The sequence below is a fragment of the Aythya fuligula genome, chromosome 3, assembly GCF_009819795.1.
Source record: "Aythya fuligula isolate bAytFul2 chromosome 3, bAytFul2.pri, whole genome shotgun sequence".
In the NCBI taxonomy this organism is placed as follows: domain Eukaryota; kingdom Metazoa; phylum Chordata; class Aves; order Anseriformes; family Anatidae; genus Aythya; species Aythya fuligula.
The window spans coordinates 114,049,932-114,068,301 of NC_045561.1; the positions used below are offsets into that span (position 1 = coordinate 114,049,932).

At 40.9% G+C, this 18,370-nt stretch overlaps 1 protein-coding gene across 1 annotated transcript; it reads left to right on the forward strand.

Moving 5' to 3' along the window:
• The first annotated feature begins 711 nt into the window (after positions 1-711).
• Positions 712-16,663, forward strand: LOC116487512 (meprin A subunit alpha-like). The gene is made up of 14 exons (XM_032184508.1): positions 712-780; positions 866-890; positions 985-1,038; positions 2,104-2,144; positions 2,255-2,333; positions 2,667-2,784; positions 4,386-4,561; positions 8,250-8,471; positions 9,177-9,326; positions 12,205-12,420; positions 13,326-13,784; positions 15,210-15,383; positions 15,945-16,152; positions 16,516-16,663. The coding sequence occupies exons 1-14, from the start codon at positions 712-714 to the stop codon at positions 16,661-16,663; spliced, it is 2,139 nt and encodes a 712-aa protein (XP_032040399.1).
• The last annotated feature ends 1,707 nt before the right edge of the window (positions 16,664-18,370 follow it).

The following is an 18,370-nucleotide window of genomic DNA, read 5'->3' on the forward strand; positions in this document are numbered from 1 at the left end:
TCTCTGAAACACACTAGAAAAGAAAGGAGCATCAAGCTGGAAGACCAGGAATCTACTGATGTATGTGAAGGTATTGCATGTGAAATCTTGACCTTGTACATGCACTTTCTAGGTCAGAAAACAACACTCTGATATTTTGTTTTTAGTCTCAAACGTGATTTGAAGCTCCGGAGGGCAGGGTTAGCATGTTTTACACTGTGCCATCTGTCCTGGGACTAGTTCAGCCATGGGAAAGTGCTCTTAGGACATACATAATCATATCTCTTCTATCTCTAATCTTTACAATGCCATGTTAATTATTAATTTATTCTAATATCGCTAGAGAGCAATAAACTCAATAATTCTCCTTAAGCACGTGGCTTTGATTCCAGTGCTGCTGAGATTGTAATGCTGACAGATAACAAACACAGTGGAAGGAGTCAGGGACTTGGGCCAGATCGAGATCTTCTCACACAAAGTCTGTGTGAGCCTTTCACCACCTGCCCTTAACACAGGAAGTTAGCACATTCCTCTCTAGCAGTCCTCCAAAGTGGACTTGGGTAAATGATAACAACAACGCCATCACCTGCCATTAGGAGGGAAGTTTTGCTTTTATAACGTTACAAAGGTGGGAAGTTCCACGCTGGTTGGCTGATTTCTGTGGGAAGCTCAGCAGCATGCCCTATATAATGCAAGAGATGAGGGGGACCAGCTTCCATTTCCACTGCAAAAATGGGTTCCAGCAGCTTCCTGCTCTGCCTAGCGCTTCTGTTATGTTATGCATATGGTACTCCAGTCTCTGTAAGTAGAAACCTGATTTCTACAGGCTCCCGTCAGTCCAGAGACATCCCATAGCTTATACTGGCTGTATTTTGTTTTCTTTCAGGTCGAGCATCTCTCTGGTGGAGCTAGTAAGTGCTCTGTGGGCTGTTTTGAGTTTTGTAGCATTTTCTTTTGCCTGCTGTGTACCACCACATCTGAACATGTGTTTTGTCTGTCTTGCAGCTGCAGATGCTGATGCTGGTGATATAACCAAAGATATTCCAGACATAAACTTGGGTAAGTTCATGTCTAAATTCTCATCCAGTCCTGAATCTAGCAGTACCTTCTCCCTGGTGACCAATGATAGGTTGCATGGGAATGGCACCAAGCTGCTCCAGGGAGGATCAGACTAGGTATTAGGAAAAATTTCTTTATTGTGAGGGTGGTCGAAGACTGGAACAGGCTTCCTAGAGAGGTGGTTGATGCCGCATGGCTGCCAGTGTTCAAAAGGCATTTGCAAAATGCCCTTAATAACAGACTTTAAATTTTGCTTACCTGTGAAGTGGTCAGGCAGTTGGACTTGATGACCTTTGAAAGTCTCTTCCAACTGAACTACTCTACTCTATTCTGTTCTGTTCTGTTCTGTTCTGTTCTGTTCTATATTGTGAGCAAAATGCTGAAGTTTCAGGTCTCTTGTGGGTGAAATTGTGGTCTAGACAGACTGCAACTTTATATAAGCAAAGAATGCAGGCACATTTTACTTCTGAAGTTTGGCCTGGTGTTAAGAAAGTAACACATCTTATGAACTGAAAGGCTCCAGAGTCTCCCCCCATCTATATATGTTTTTTGTAAAGTATCTTTTGCAAAGTACCTTTTATAAAGTATCTTTTTGTAAAGTATCTTTTCCCTAAGATAACTTAGTCTTAGGGAAAAGTCTCTGGGAAAAAGACACAACCCATTGTACAGTCTTCCTCTACTTTTTTTAATGTCCTGTAGTGCAAATTTCCATATATCCTTCTAGATGGTGCACTGAAAAATGTTTTTCCTGATGCATTCCTCAATATTACTATGTTATTTAGAGAACTGTCTCATTGTGTGACTGTTGCCACTGCCTGGCAGCAAGCAAGAGGTTATAAAACTAGACACAGATAATCAATGTCACCAGATTTCTGCCATCAAAAATATAGATATTGCTGAGTAGTAAATATTGAGTTGAAGCTAAGGCTAGACCGTCTTTATTTTCTATAAGTGCCTGTGGATGTAACTTTGTGTGAGTAAGCTCACTATGGCTTTTGAGTTAAAATATTTCTTTGATGTATTTTATAGTCCATTTACATTACCTTTCACTAAATTTCTTTTCAGCTGCTGGACTGGACCTCTTTCAGGGTGATATCATGCTCCCTGTAAGTAATTAAAAACTTTATAGCTAGCATTTGTCCTAATTGTATTTTTGGTACAAATCAGCCCATCTCTGCACAGCAGCTGTATCACCAGCTGTTAATTCCCTTTTCAGAAACAGCAGCGAAATGCCATAAGAAATGAGAGCTACAGATGGAACTTCCCCATTCCCTATATTCTGGGCAATGACCTAGGTAATGCAAATATTTTATTCAAATTTTAACTCCAATCCTTGTTTGCACTGGAGTCACCGTGATAAAAATTTTCCTTTTTTTATTTTTTTATTTTTTTTTCCCAATCTGGTTCTTTCACAGTAAAATTCACAAATAACCAGATTGTTCCTTTACACCAATATAATTTTTTCCCTACACCTATCATAACAAAACATATTTTAATCAAATACAATTACTTTTGTTTTAAATCGTTTTTTCTTTTGGTCCCATGCACAAATCTGTGTGTATTACCTCTCTGGGGTGAACGATATGCTGTGTCTTAGAGGTGCTTTGTTGTTGACATCTGTTTTCCAGATCTGAATGCCAAAGGAGTTATTCTCCAGGCATTTGAGATGTTCCGTCTTAAGTCTTGCATTGACTTCAAGCCATATGAAGGAGAGAGAACCTACGTATTCTTTATAAAAGGAAGTGGGTAAGGTTATATCAATTTCTGTGTAGCTCTGCTGTGTAGAATCAAATGAAAATTCATTTAATCTGACTTCAGTAGTCTGAAAGCTTAGTCTAAGTCTGTTGTCAGTAGAGAAAAAGAGGCCATCACAAAAGTAACCCACCTTAGATCCAGCTTGGAAGCATCTGCCTCCCTCTGCTGACTGCAGAGGACAGAGGACAACCTGTAGACGACAGGTTGACCATGAGCCAGCAGTGTGCCCTGGTGGCCAAGGGGGCCAATGGGATCCTGGTGTGCATTAAAAGGAGTGTGGCCAGCAGGTCAAGAGAGGTGATCCTCCCCCTCTACTCTGCCCTGGTCAGGCATCACCTGCAGTACTGTGTCCAGTTCTGGGCTCCCTGGTACAAAAAAGACAGGGATCTCCTGGAAAGAGTCCAGCAGAGGGCCACAAAGATGATACAGGGCCTGGAGCATCTCCCCTGTGAGGAAAGGCTGAGAGACCTGGGGCTGTTCCGCCTGGAGAAAAGAAGACTGAGAGGGGATCTCATCAATGTGTATAAGTACCTGAGGTGTGGAAGACAGAGGGATTTGGCCAACCTCTTTTCAGTGATTTGTGGGGACAGGACAAGGGGCAATGGCCACAAAAGTGAGCACAGGAAGTTCGGCACCAACATGCGAAAGAACTTCTTCACGGTGAGGGTGACGGAGCACTGGGACAGGCTGCCCAGGGAGGTTGTGGAGTCTCCTTCTCTGGAGATATTCAAGGCCCATCTGGACACCTCCCTGGGCAACCTGCTCTAGGGAACCTGGTTTGGCAGGGGGGTTGGACCCGATGATCTCTCGAGGTCCATTCCAACCCCTACAGTTCTGTGATTGTGTGATTCTGCGACATTCAGATGAGGAACTTGAAATGGGCATTTAATGTTTGGATGGCTACTCTTTGATAAGGGGAATCCTATTATTGCTGGGTTTTCTTCAACTGCTCTCACTTTCCAACCTAGGGTTGTTTTATATCCATAGTGGATGAAGTGACCCCAAAGCACACCATCTTAACTTACCAAGAATGTGAATAACCAGAATTTAGATTTTGAAATCTGTGTAAGAACGGTAAAAAACAAACAAACAACAAAAAACTGTGGGAAGACAATTTATTGTACTATTGCTCTTATTTCCTATATCTAAACATACTTTTAAAGAGACCTAGAAAAGGACAAAAATCTCATTATATCAGCTGTGAATGTTTCATGTTCTCCCAACCTCCATAAAGCATGTAGACACTTTTATTTCTGCCCTCTGCTCTGCCCTGAGATTCAGATATGTGTCCTAAAATAATGTAAGGCATGATTTTTGGCAAGTTGGTGCTGAAGAGCCTAGTACCAGAAACCCCTTGGCAGCAGCTATTGAAGACACCACAGGCTCAAGCTCTGTTTTCAGTACCCACTGAGTATGGTTTTTGAAGCTTAGTTTGCCTTCAGGGTAGAGTACCTATAGATATTTAGGTACTTGGTCAGTACTTAAAGAAATATTTATAGTACTATAATACAGTTTGCATTTAAAGTGAGCAGACAGAACTTAAATGCAAAGAAGAGAACGCTATCTGACAGTAAGATCTCTCTCTTTCTCAGGTGTTGGTCCATGGTGGGGGACCTGCAGACTGGACAGAACCTCTCCATTGGGGCAGGGTGTGACTACAAAGCAATTGTAGAACATGAGATCCTGCACGCTTTGGGATTTTACCATGAGCAGTCAAGGATGGACCGAGATGACTATGTGACAATCTGGTGGGATGAAATTCTTGCAGGTTGGTTTTGAACGTCAAGTCAGATTTTCTAAAGTGCAGACTTATCAGTATCTTTCTTCCCACAACAGATTTGAAAACTTGCTTAAAGATACGACTTAGGGACACTAGGTCACCCCGGAGGACCCTGTAAATCAGTCTGTAAATAGATTTTGATACAAATTCACTGGGGAAAGAGCAGAGACTGTCTAAGGCTGTAGGAGAGAGAATCTGCTTGGAAGTCTGAAGACCATTACCCCTTGGCTCCACAACTGGTCTGCTCCCTGATTTTGAGCACATCACTTCCCCTCTCTAAGGATCTATTTTCTCTTGCCACATAATTACAAATTGTAAGCTTACTGGGAGGGTGTTTTGGGACCCCCAACATGTTCTGAGTTTCGAGGTAGCTCTTTAATGAAGGGTTCTCCAAAATCTAAAAAGTTTTTATACTCGGAGCTTGAGATTTTCCAGGGACTGGAAAGATCTACTTTGTACATAAAGAAGCCTCAAAGTGATCAGATCAGATAGGACACATAAAATAGGGTTCTACCTTGCTCTCCGCTGCCCAATGTCTCTGGCAGATACTTGCTTTCAGGTTTAACTCCATCAGATTCAGTGGCTTTCTGAGTCTCCACAGTCCCCCTTGGCAGTCTCTGCTTCTGTCTTCTGTGAGGGCTGGTTCTGTACTACTTTATGATCAAATATTTTTCTGAAAAAGGGTGAATGGGAGTCTATATCAAGTTCCAAAAGGCATGCTAGCAAAGACATTAAGTATAAACTCTGGTTCCCAACAGTGATGCTTTGAGATGCCAGTGCAGCAAAGTTGCCCTGCCATCACTCATGCTCTATGTGGAAGCCAGATTACTTAAGTTTCCAGAGTAATGTACTCAATATTTTTGCATATAAGTTAAAAATACATGCAAAAGGCTTCTCAGAAAGTAACAGGATTCAGGGAACATTGTGTTATCTTTTGGATAGATAAAAACTGCTGGTACAAGCAGTTTCTGCTGACCTCCAAGTGCATTATATGATATTTTGAATTGCTCCCAGCTGAATGGCCATGTGCATTCCTACTTGTCTCTGCCCTCTACATGCTGTCTCTTGTGGTGGTTGAGCAGGAATGTGTCTGTTGATCTTGCAGACCATGATTTTTATTGCTATCAGCAGCCCTGAAAACAAATCACCTTACTACTAATTAGGTCTCAGCTCAAGTCAAGGTGATGAAGTTGATGATGATAGTATCTAGATTCTGACTTTTATGGAGTGCATCCTCAGCAAGTTTGCTGACAACACAAAGCTCGGAGGTTGATACCCCAGAGAGCTGTGCTGCCATTCAGAGCGACCTTGACAGGCTGGAGAGATGAGCCGAGAGGAACCTCATGAAGTTCAACAAGGGCAAGTGCTGGGTCCTGCACCTAGGGAGGAATAACCCCAAGCAACAGCACAGGCTGGGGGCTGACCTGCTGGAGAGCAGCTCTGCAGAATGGGACCTGAGGGTCCTGGTGGACAGCAGGCTGACCATGAGCCAGCAGTGTGCCCTTGTGGCCAAGAAGGCCAACAGGATCCGGGGATGCATGCAGAGGAGTGTTGCCAGCAGCTCGAGGGAGGTGATCCTGCCCCTCTACTCAGTCCTGGTGGGGCCTCACCTGGCATACTGTGTCCAGTTCTGGGCTCCCCAGTACAAGAGGGATATGGAGCTGCTGGAGTAAATCCAGAGGAGGGCTACGAAGATGAATTGAGAGATTGTTTGTGGTGTATTAAGTGGCCACAAATGTGGAACAACAGAAAAACAATACAGATTATGTTTTTTTATTATTACTCTGAATGAAGCTCTGGAGCTGGGCTGATACCATTACAGTCAATTCCTATATACTGTGTACATTTCTATCCATACTCTAAGCTTTCATTTTCCAGTTAGGCAAATTTCTTAAGTAGAAAACTTCTACTGAAGCAGTTTGAAAGAACTAAATGATTAGAGACAGAATAGGAAGGTTTATTTGCTGACCTTGTGTTGGATTTAGCCATGTTATATGTCAGAAACATAAACACTATGCTAGCCTGCAACTAGGACCATCCACCTTGAACAGAGACTGCCCTTAAAAGTCAAACAGGCATTTTTTGCCAAAATATACAGTTTTGGGCCATACTCCATCTAACCCTTTTTAGATGGTTGCATCAGTATGAGTTTGTATAAGTATGAATTCCTCTGTGTTGTTGGGGTCAGCACGGACAGGATTTACCACATGTTACAGAGAAAGGCTCAAATTCTAGACCGTAAAAAAAAAATATCTATCAAGGCTGGATTTGTGCAGTGCCCTTCAGTCTGGGGTTTTGGTTTAGTTCACCTTAATTTGCAGTAATATCTGCTCCTCTAAAAGGAAATAAGGCTGATATGATTGTGCCATGTATATATGTGTGTCCATCTATTCCTGCATTAGTGATCTGTAAACCCAAATTTAATGGCATGGTAACAATTTTGGCCATAATGCATTTTCACAGACTTCAATGCAGATAGCTGCTGGCTAGAGAAGAGATCCCCTGTTCAGGCTGCTATTGATAGAAAAGATAATAAACCTATAAGATTTCAGAGAAAACACACAGGAGAGACTAAGAAATGAGACTGCCTCCTCACTGTATGGTTTGTATCTTCTAAAAACAAATAGAAGTTACCCTTTGCCTGGTAATGATCTGAAAAACGTTACACATGCCTGTGTACTGCCAAGGTTTTGTCTCCAGCTATAAAAAGCAATAGCATGTAATTATCAAGATTCTTACTATTTTTGATTAAAGGTGCAATTCAGATACCTGCAAGAAAATAAACTCAAGCCCTTATACAATCTCAAGCCTTGGACTGAAGACCTTTGTGCCGAGAATGCAGCTGCAAGGAAGGGCAGCTGTCACACAGAGAAGCTGTAATTATCCACTGAGTGCAGTCATGTGCTGTTTCTTCTCAGAGGGAGAATGCCAGATATATTGAAAACATTATTTGTGATTGGAAAGGCTAGGAATCTTTATTTATTTACTTCCATGCCAAAGTATGTGAAATGGCTCCCTCTTCCTGTCCCATTAGACACCTTCATAATGAATTTTTTTTCTAAGAACAAATGATTTCACCAAGAGACTTTGAGACACGTGTTTCCAAGAGACATCTCCATACCAATACCAGAGCAATATAATCAATCGAGGGTAAAACAAACTATTTTTTTTTTTCACAGATTCCTAACGTGCCCTTTGCTACAAAGGAGACCAGAGCCTGGGGGCAATCCAGGACTGCCACACCTGGCTCCTTAGGAAGTAAAAAGCTCCAGGACTCCTCCTTGTTCTTATGTGATCTAATATTCTGGGAAACTTTTGCATCAATATTCACAGGCTCTGGAATGAAGTACATTAATCCTTAAGTTTAGTCCTTCAGGATGCTTACCATTAGACCATCTAATCTGATCTCCTTTACATTGTTCTTTACAGCTCATTGATATTTGACTTTGAAGCTACTGAAGTCATATGAGGATGCAAAACTGCAATCTAAAGACAATGCTTTGTTGTCAAAATTACTTCATAAACCAATCTTGCTACATTTGAGTATTTTATCCTAAAGTAATTGCTATCAGGTAGATAAATTCTGCCTCATAAAACTGCATTCAAGGGGCCATGCTAAAACCATTTCCTTTCCAATTGATCTGTGATATGAAAAACTTTTCTGTTCTTTTACCAGACAGAGAACACAACTTTCTGAAGTATGATGACAGCTTCATCACTGACCTGAACACTCCCTATGACTATGAATCAGTGATGCACTATGCACCTTACTCCTTTAACAAAAATGACAGTATCCCCACAATCACAACGAAGATACCAGCATTCAATGACATAATTGGACAACGTTTAGATCTCAGTGCCATCGACCTGGAAAGACTTAATCGCATGTATAACTGCAGTAAGTCATAATTTAACCATGACAAATTATTTGTTTATACTTCTCAGCTGCTCTTGAAGCAGTATTGAAGGGGGACTGTGGTGCAGAGACCCAAACTGTTTACTCCCTCCTCGTCCCTCTCTTTGGCTCTGCTAACTGCTTGCATTTATAAAAGTTACTTAACAGTTACTCAACAAAAGTCAGGTTATGCACATTTTCTTCCATGATGCTCCTAGGGGCTTAGACATGTGGTTGTTTGCTGGTATGTGAGCAATTTCATTACGCCTCTGCTATGAGGTGAAGGCAATGTACTTTGTCCTCTTTTACTGATGTTCAGTCTTAATTAGATCATTTTGCACCTGGTATTGGCTGATTCTAGAGTCTGACGCTCCATCAGCTGGTTGCTGATCTGGTTGAAGATGTTATCACCAGGTGTGATTGTTAGCAACAAGTTATTGTCCCTGTGGATCTGCCATTAGAAGCATCCACGTGCAGGCAAACTCTGCTGAACCTGCCTAAGGTGGCTGGCTGGACTTTGCTTCATCAAGCAAAGTGGATGCTTCATCAAGCAGATTGTGATTGCTGGGGTTTGGGCCGTCACTACATGATGTCTATACTAGTATAAATAAACCAAAACAAACACTAAAATTAGAGCAGAAATACTCCAGTTTTCTTTTAAATGATACAATACATGGAGATAACCATGTGTGCATTTTTTTTTTTCAGCTTCAACTCACACGTTTTTGGATCAGTGTTCTTTTGAGCTTGAAAATATCTGTGGCATGATTCAGAGCACCAGAGATGACCTAGACTGGGTCCATCAGCAGAGCAGTGCTGCAGGACAGGAAGACCACACAGTTTCTGGGCGCTGCAGTGGTAAAGTAACAAACACTTTCCTATGGAGAAGGAGTTAGCAATTGTCTCTTGTGCATATCTGTGCTGGGCTATGTGCTTTAAATACAGCACCTTTAACAACTTCTCTGAACCTGGCGTTGTGCTCAACTGTTCAGAAAACCCAGCACTGGCTACTCGGAAAACACATTATTAAATGATCATATTTAGAAGACTACACAGAAAACACCTGTTTGTAATGTTTCACATTAAGCAAAGCACTGTTTTTCTTTGCACTTGTCTTGGCACTGTGGGTCTGAGCTTATGGTTGCACCACTGCTTTCATTAAGCTTTTAAAGCATAGTGGAATGTTCTCCACTCCAGCAATATAAAAGGGGACAAAGAACAATATTAACTGGAGGACTATTGATATAACCTGGAAAGGGATTTACTGCAGCTTCCAAAGTCTGAGTAAGAATTATGTTGCTCCACGATAAGAATGGAATAGCACTCATAAGCTACTCATAAACATGTTTGGAAAGTGAATGATAAGTTAAGCTTGAGGAGTGCTGGCTTTGGAGAAGGAAGAAAGTTACAGTGCTTTTTTTATGATAGGAGTCTGGGGATAATTTTGTTTTTAACATGCTATTTTTGCCATTTTTCACAGGAAGAAAATCCCAAGCAGGGTAGAGTGAGCCCCAGCGAGGGTTACAGTTTGCTAGTTTACAAATGAGAATAAAGATTAAGTCCCAACAGACAGTTCTGAAAAGCAAGAGCCTGATTTGTTGTTATTTAGATGTGGAAACCTACAACAGACTTTAAAAAAAAAAAAAGTGACTTTGGTATATTTTGCCTAAGTTCAGGGTGAAGGAATCCTGGCCTAAAGCGCATTCAGTTGTGCTTTGTTGCTTTTCAAAAAAGGCAAAGCTTGACTTGCTGTAAACAGGAGGAGGCTGTCCCGTGATGTGACCCTGCCACTGAAGAGATCATTAAGCACTTGTAAAGCTGGTGGTTGTCAGTCAGGTCTGAGAATGCAATATAACTCAAGAAAACCATCTGACAGTGTCTATAAGTACATGCTTCTAACCCTCATCTGTCTTTTTTCAGTCTTTTGCTCTTTTTATTTTTTTTCCCCATTGTATAATTGTAAATGAAAAAGAAGAATTCAGCTGAGTTTTTTGATATTGTTGGGTAAAATCCAATCTGTCCAAAGTGTGCACTTAGCTTGCACTTATGCTTTAACATCTTGTGACTTTGTGTAAAATGAGCACTGATGTTTCCTGAAGAGTTAAAGGAAAGGGTTGGGTGCCTATGAGGATCTCCAGAGTGCCAAAATGAATTGCTTGAGTAGGGAGTGCCTCTCTTTTCAGAGGCCTTCAAAGGCTCTTTGACTCCATCAGGAATGTAGACACTTTTGGAGAATTGCTTCTGCAGCCATCTCAGGTGGGACCTAATTTTGGTTTCCTAACAGAGATGGATTGTATTTTGCCCAAACAGTGTGACTTCTTGCATTCACTTATTACTGGTTAAAATGAAGGAGGGAAAGTACAACCTAAAATGTAGAGAGGAACTGGCAGTCTGGCTGTGTGTTTGATCCATGTATCCTGTTGCTGAAGTCTACTGAGGCCATATCCTAACTGCCATAGATGCTTTCTGTTGCTTTTATTTCACTTTCTTATCAAGAAGGAGGTAGAGTCGGGATCATCTGGCTTTGATACCACAATAAGCTCAACAACAAAGTCAGGCATCTGAATAAGGCTCACAGACTTGTTTCCCACCTGGAGCAGCAGCAACTGTACTTCAATTTAACATAAATTTAACTTAATGGCAAATTGTTTTATGTGTGCATAAAGCAATTCAGTATCTTTGGCAAAGTGTCTATGGGTATGATTTCAAAACATTGTTACCATGTCCTAATGGTAAAGGAAAATGTTGCCTTGACATGGTTAGAGCAAATGCAATAGACAGAACAGCTCTAGTAGCTTCACTGATGATGCAGGTGGCTGTACTGCATTTATGCAGCCACAGGTTTAACTGATGATAAGCCAACTGTTAGCTAAAACCACAAGAATCCAAGGAACCTGCCCCCAGCAGAGGAGGCTTTCCCATAGCAGCTGAAAGAATTTCACTGTTTAATCTAATCACAGACTGTAATGGGTAACTGAAGAGCAATGCAATACAGATAAGATATGACAAGTTCATGTGATACCAAGACATTTGTGGAGATGCTTAATTCCTGGTACACATAAAAAAAATAGATTCTTCAAAAAAAAAAAAAAAAAAAAAAAGTAGATTCTTCAAATCTAAAGATAACTTCAGAGAAACTTAGTAGGAAATTAAACTAGAGGGACAGAAGTTCTTTTTTGCCCAATTTGCTCAATCCGAGAAGCTGAGTTTTCAAATGTCTTTGGACAAGTTACTTATAGACCTTATCTCTGTTCAAGGTCAAGAAAGTGCTAATTCAGTGCCAAAACCTTTTTTATTATCTTTATCACTGATAAGAAATTATTTTACTCTTTATAAGGTAATAAAGTATACGATCTCCAAGATCTCATCTTTGGATTATCTTCAGTATAAATCAAGTAATAATAAATCTGCTAGTTACTTGCTGTCAGTATTGAACCTTCTGTCTCATCTCTGACATTCCTGAGGCATCCAACTTCCAGCTAGACCAACTAATACAAAACTGGCAGTAGTTTTGCTGGCAATGAGTTCCATATATATGCTAAACTATTAGCCCTACTAGTCCTAAACTACTTTGTACCCCAGTCTACATGGTTATTATGCACTGTTTCCTCTACTATTTATGTTAGCTACTACACTTATGCCTACTGAAAGAGTGGAGTTGAAATGATAAATATATACCATGCAGCTAGCAGGAAAGATGGAAAGAGATGTTGACACTGTACACTTTTTTTCACAGATGCTGGCTACTTCATGTACTTCGACACCAGCTCTGGAAATGCAGAGGAGGCAGCAGTCCTGGAGTCTCGAATCCTTTATCCCAAGAGAACTCAGCAGTGCCTCCAGTTCTTCTATAAGATCACAGGAAGCCCTTCTGACAAGCTGATCATCTGGCTTAAGGAAGATGATGGGACTGGAGATGTTCGCAAGATGAGGAAAATTCAAACCTTTCAGGGTAATTCTAGAAATGAGAGGAATATATAGAACTTTTGGGAAGAAAAAGTTGGCTTAGAAATCAAAGCATTTTTCTTAAGCTACCAGGAGAGTATGTTGCAGTCCACCTAAGGATTTTGGTATTATGCAATATTTATTATTCACATTTAGCAGTGAAACCATGGGTTGTGATTATGTAATTTAAGTGTTCCACAGCAGAAGTCACGATGTTCCTAATCTAACAATGTTATGTTATGCTCAGTGAAGGGAGGGACCCCAAACTGCTGGAGATCATTGGCTAGATCTTCATTGGCTATAGTATGATCTGACAGTGAGCTGCTCATCTTTAAAGATTAGGAATACCTGTGCTCTTCTTTAGACATTAGAAACCCCAGCTGATTTTTTTATACGCCTGCAAATAGAAAAGTATGTGTAACTCTGGAAGTGTGAACTGAGTTCCCACTTTGGATGATTTTGCTAAATAGCACAAATTCAGCCACTGCATCACTAAACATTTTTGCTGTCAAAACCCAAGACCTGTGATCAACGGCCTTTATCAAGCTACTGCATTTTGCAGGGAAGGACAAGTCCATGAAAAAGTGGCCACAACAGTTCATTCTAACACGTTGGGTCACTGATCCCCATCCACTTCCTATGTCTTGGTATTTAGCATGCTGCTCTTTATACTAAAGACTTGCATTCACTAATGTGTGAAGAGTTCCTAATACAATGTGTCCAAAGCAATTTGATGATAATGCAATGTAAGCATAAAATAATCATAATACCCACTTAGGACTTCCAGTCTTCATGACTCTGTGAGAGGTCCAGTTGTCTAAAAATACAGCTGGAATAGCTACCTAGGAATAAGCTGCTTCAGAATATCACTAATCTTGCTGATGTCAATGTTTTGCCTTCCTTTCACAAAAGCGGATAATGACCATAACTGGAAAATCGCCCATGTAACCCTCAGTGCTCAGAAGAAGTTCCGATACCTCTTTCAAGGACTAAAGGGAAACCCCAACGATTCATCTGGTGGGATCATTATTGACGATGTCACACTGACGGAGACCCCCTGTCCCACAGCTGTGTGGGTCATTAGGAATTTCAGTCAAATCCTCGAAAATGCATCAAGAGACGTTATTCAAAGCCCCCGGTTTTACAGTCCTGAGGGTTATGCTTATGGCATAAGTTTGTATCCCCAATCCAGCACCAGTGGCTACACTCGCATTGCCTTTCATTTGTGCAGTGGAGAGAATGATGCTGTTCTAGAGTGGCCAGCTCTGAATCGCCAAGCCATGCTCACAGTGCTGGACCAGGACCCTGACATCTTGAAAAGGATGTCTTCAAGCAGAAGTTTCACCACAAATAAAGACCAGGTTATATCAGGTAAGTGTTATTTGCCTGGAGGAATGGTGGAAATGAAAGCCAAAGAATCTGAGTCACAGGACAATGCAGGAGCCAGAGCTGGGCAACTTTGACTTCATTTTCCAGTTTGGGGTATTTTCTTGTTTATGACTCATAGTTCCTATCTCAAAAGATCATCTGATGTAAAAAAAAAAAAAACAAACAATACATAGAAGGTTGTTACCACAATTAATCACTGGGATATCTGAGTTTGACTATATCATAGTATCATAGAATCATAGTATCATAGAATCATAAAGCTGTTTGAGCTGGAAGGGACTTAAAGTCTCAACCTCTGCCATGTGCAGGGACACCTCCACCAGCCCAGGCTGCCCAAATCCCATACAGCCTGGCCTTGAGCACTGCCAGGGATGGGACATCTACAGCTTCTCTGGGCAGCCAGAGCTTTGCCACCCTCATAATAAAGAATTCTTCCTAGTATTTAATCAAAATCCACCCTTTTTTATTTTAAAACCATCACCCCTTATAACAGACTTGTAGAGAGTTCTCCTGTGCCAAGGAGTTGGCAATTCCCATTCTGCCTGTGACTTGTCACCACAGGACAACATAATGCCAGTAGAGTGTTTTATTCCATTGCATCCAACAATAATTTAAGCTACAACTATATTTTTGGGGCTTGATATAACTTGAACATACACAGTCTGAATATATAAGGTCCACACTGTAGCTGTAAGATAAAACAACATACCTGACAACACCTATGAGATCAGTCTGCAGCATCTGACACCAGTTTTGCTTGGCTTGATGCAGACTGTCTCTTTCAGACACAGGCTACCTTTTAGCTCCAGATTTATATAGCATGTTGTATCACAGTTCCACGTCCAGCCCTAGAACTCCTCATGGATGTGGTCATTCAAAGAAATAAGTATGGGACAATATTGAATTTGCTACAGTGTGAAATACCAGATATAAGTCTCCTTCCCTCCTCAGATTTTTCAGTGGAAATTTGGTACATGTTTTTTCAGCAGGACATTTTAAACCTTGGGTATGAATATGTTTAACAGAACCACAGCCATGAACAAAATCTGCCAGACTCTCAACCATAGGTACTTAAAAGATGATAAGGGGGTGTCCTCATGCAGGTGGGAGCTCTTAGCTGATGAAAGCAAGGAGGTAATTTGTGTTTGGTCAGTCCTCAATTAAAGGGGAGCTGTGAATTTAAATTCCCTCACATAGATTTAGAGACCTCACGCAGACCATTTCTAAGCATCTGCTGGCATCATTTGTCAGTCCCCCGTGATTTGTTTGCATATCTGAGCCCTGAACTTGATTTTGCAGCATAAATCCTGTTTAATGTTGTAACACAGAAAAAAAAAAAAAAAGTTGTCATAGCTCTAGGCTGCAGAACTTCGCAGTTCTTATTTGCCACTCATATTCTCTTTGCAGATAGTAACGGAACCATAATATGGGAGAAACCATCTACAACTGGAAAATTTGATAGCTCATGCAATTGCTATAGAACTGTAAGCTGGGGGTGGAACAGCTTCATCTCCCACAGCCAGCTGAGACGTAGAAGCTTTCTGAAAAATGATGACCTGATTATTTTTGCAGAATTTAATGGTAACAACCATTTTCTTGATTCTCCTTGCAAATGCAAATTGTTGATCCTTTCTATCCCTTTTCACTCATTCACATTACTATTGCCACCTGTCCCTGAGCCATCTTCTTTTCTAATGGGGATCAACTATGAAAAGCATTTTTGTGTTTTAGTTTCAAGTGGGTAATGTTGGCTGAAGTGTTTAAGCTCAGAGGAATCTAAATGGCATGGATTTATTGAAGATTTACTTCTTAGCACCCTAACCAGTAGCTATGTTAATTCTAAGCTTTGAACCATCCTAAAAGGCTGTTCCTGTTTTGTTTATTTTCAAACAGAACAGCCACACTTGGCACAATTTTCCAAAGCACAGACTGTTACTGATTTAGCTAACTAGTTGCTATAATTTTAGTATTATTTTCTACCTTGTGCTTTAAATATACAGAACTTGCCATGGTAGGGCAGCAGCTCAGTAAAGAACAAATGGACAAGCAGTACTCTCCAGTCTATCCTCTCGGGTGAAGAATGTTATGTATAATAATAGTCATGGTTATCTGATATCTTTCACCTCTTTCCATTTTTTAAAGATCTAACTCACCTCAATAATACTGAAGTCCCTGTTCAATCAGAACAATTTGCTGTCATGGAAGGCTTCCCTTTTGAAAGGCAGAAGAGAGCTCTCCAGGATATGGAACCTGTTCAAGACTGGCTGCCTTATCAGCAAGACCCGTGTGTTCCAAACCCTTGCCAGAATGATGGAGTCTGTGTGAATGTGAAAGGGAGACCAAGCTGCAGGTATCACAGACCTCCTCCCTGGTTGCCCTGACTTACCTCTGAACCAAATGGTGCAGCTACTAAGTATTCAGAGCTACAGATCTCAAAGGTCTGTGTCGCTATGTTTTCAAAGAACAGTGGGAACAAAATATTTGATTGCAGAGACTAGTTTCTGTTAGCGACCAGAAAGGACACCCAAAGGAATCTGCTTCTGTGGTGATTTTAGAGGATGTCCATAGCCTCCAAACAAGGTGGGGATATTTTGATGTGAACCCATCTAATGGGAACTGCCAATCCAGAAGAGTGAGTGTGGGGATCTCAAGGTGGGCCTACGGAGGAGGACAAAACTTCTAATTTACATAAATCTGTGCTTTATTTTCCCAGGTGCCCATCAGGACAAACCTTCTTCTTTACAGGTGAGAGGTGTCAGTCAATGCAGGTCCATGGGAGCATCCTGGGAATGACAATTGGTGGAATTGCTGGAACCATTGTCTTAACTATCGTCCTCATTTCCATGATGGCTAGAAGATAAAGATCTGCAGAGGGATAAAGCTAAGCCTGGTGTTTTTCCATAGTTCATCAAACATCAGTTTTCAGTGAAAAATGATGAATACAACTTGTAGAAGACCAGCCAGCGTAGAGATGTTGAAATGCTCTGTCAGCATTTTGCCAGCTGTTTACTTCATGAGACTTGGCAATTAAAGAAGATCATGTTGAACAGTTGTCTAATAGAAGTTCATACACTGAATCTAGAAATGTTCCTTTAAGAGCTACCCAAGATATCTAAAGGGTAAAAATTCATAGGTAAATCAGTACATCAACACTCATTTGCCATGAAGCTATGGTGATTTACAAAAGCTGAGTAGCTATTGTATAAAATTCACAGTAAATTACTATTATGCATTTTTGGCTAGTTCTCTACCAGGGAAATAATTTCATATTAAAGCTAGTTGTCTTTCTAGAAAATCTTGCAACATAAGTTTTTCAATTGTTCAAGTGTAAGTCTATTCTCTGGTCATAATCTTAAAGTTATTTTAAACATCTATAAAATTCTCATGCAGGCACTGGATGAAACTGGAGCACAGCAGGAGTTATCATAGGACAGGATCTGTTGTGGTTGCCACTAAATTCACAGCCCTCTAGAAATAATTGCCTCACAAGTCAAGGAGAAGGGTTGGGGTGTATGAAAATGAAGACTGGGTCTGTGACACTGGAGATTTCTGGATAATGTGTTAACACCTTACTGCAGATGGCAGGAAGCCAGTGATCCAATATGTCCCAAGATCTCTGCTTTGTAGGACTCTGCACTTGAAACTTTATTACCCAGGCTTTCTTAAAAAGCAGAACAAAAGATGTTCAGAGTACAAAAGGTAAGTAATCACAGAGGATGAAGCTACCCTTTCATTTATCAGATACCTGTCATAAGGGATGGCAGCTAACGGAAAAATACACTCTCATGGCAGTAGGTTGTAGGCAGGGAGCTGGTTGCTGCTTGTATTTACACTTGGCTTTGTCTTGATGCTCACACCAGTCCTGTGTGGCATAACAAACCATCCAAATCATTGTGTATTAAATTAAGGCATTATTATTATATATAAGGTGTAAGATTATCAATCTGGGGATTTCAGAGTTATTAAAATATTTTTAATGTAAGCTTGCAGTTCATATGTTTGGTCGCTGCTGCTTCTCAGTGGATCCAGGAAGGCAGCACAGGAATGGATGAAAGCACCACAGTCAAAAGCAAAGTGCAGCTTTCTGGAACTCCTGCAGTTCGAGTGCAAATGCTGCACTTATTCCTAAGGATACAAACTTTACAAAAAGCAAGCTGCTAAGTGCAATTTTTTTCTGGTAGTTCCTCTCCCCAGTGTGCCTGCATTGCAATTAACTCATGTACCTTCTGTCCCTGTTGTCAGTATTGTTGCTTGCCACCCCTTGTCAACCAGGAAGAGGAGAGAAAGGCACAGCTCAGGCCTCCTGAGCAGGGAAGCAAGCAGGTGTAGCTTTGCTGATTCCCAGCCCCAAGCTTATGTCCCCCCAGGAAGGGATGTCATGGCTATTATATTCAAGAAGAGGAGCTTGTCCTATCTTTTGTGGTGGTTTTTATTTTTAATTCTGTGTGTGTGTGTGTTTTTTTTTAAATCAGCAATGGCATCACTTGTGGATCTGAACCTGCCTCATTCACTTAGCCAGGGCAGGACAAGCTGCATGGGGTAAGAGGGTGAGGTGAAATGTGTAGCGA

Coding starts and splice junctions, on each gene's coding strand:
- LOC116487512 (XM_032184508.1), top strand. CDS start 712: ATGGGTTCCAGCAGCTTCCTGCTCTGCCTAGCGCTTCTGTTATGTTAT. Junction 781..865: donor CATATGGTACTCCAGTCTCT/GTAAGTAGAAAC, acceptor GTTTTCTTTCAG/GTCGAGCATCTCTCTGGTGG. Junction 15,384..15,944: donor TATTTTTGCAGAATTTAATG/GTAACAACCATT, acceptor CATTTTTTAAAG/ATCTAACTCACCTCAATAAT.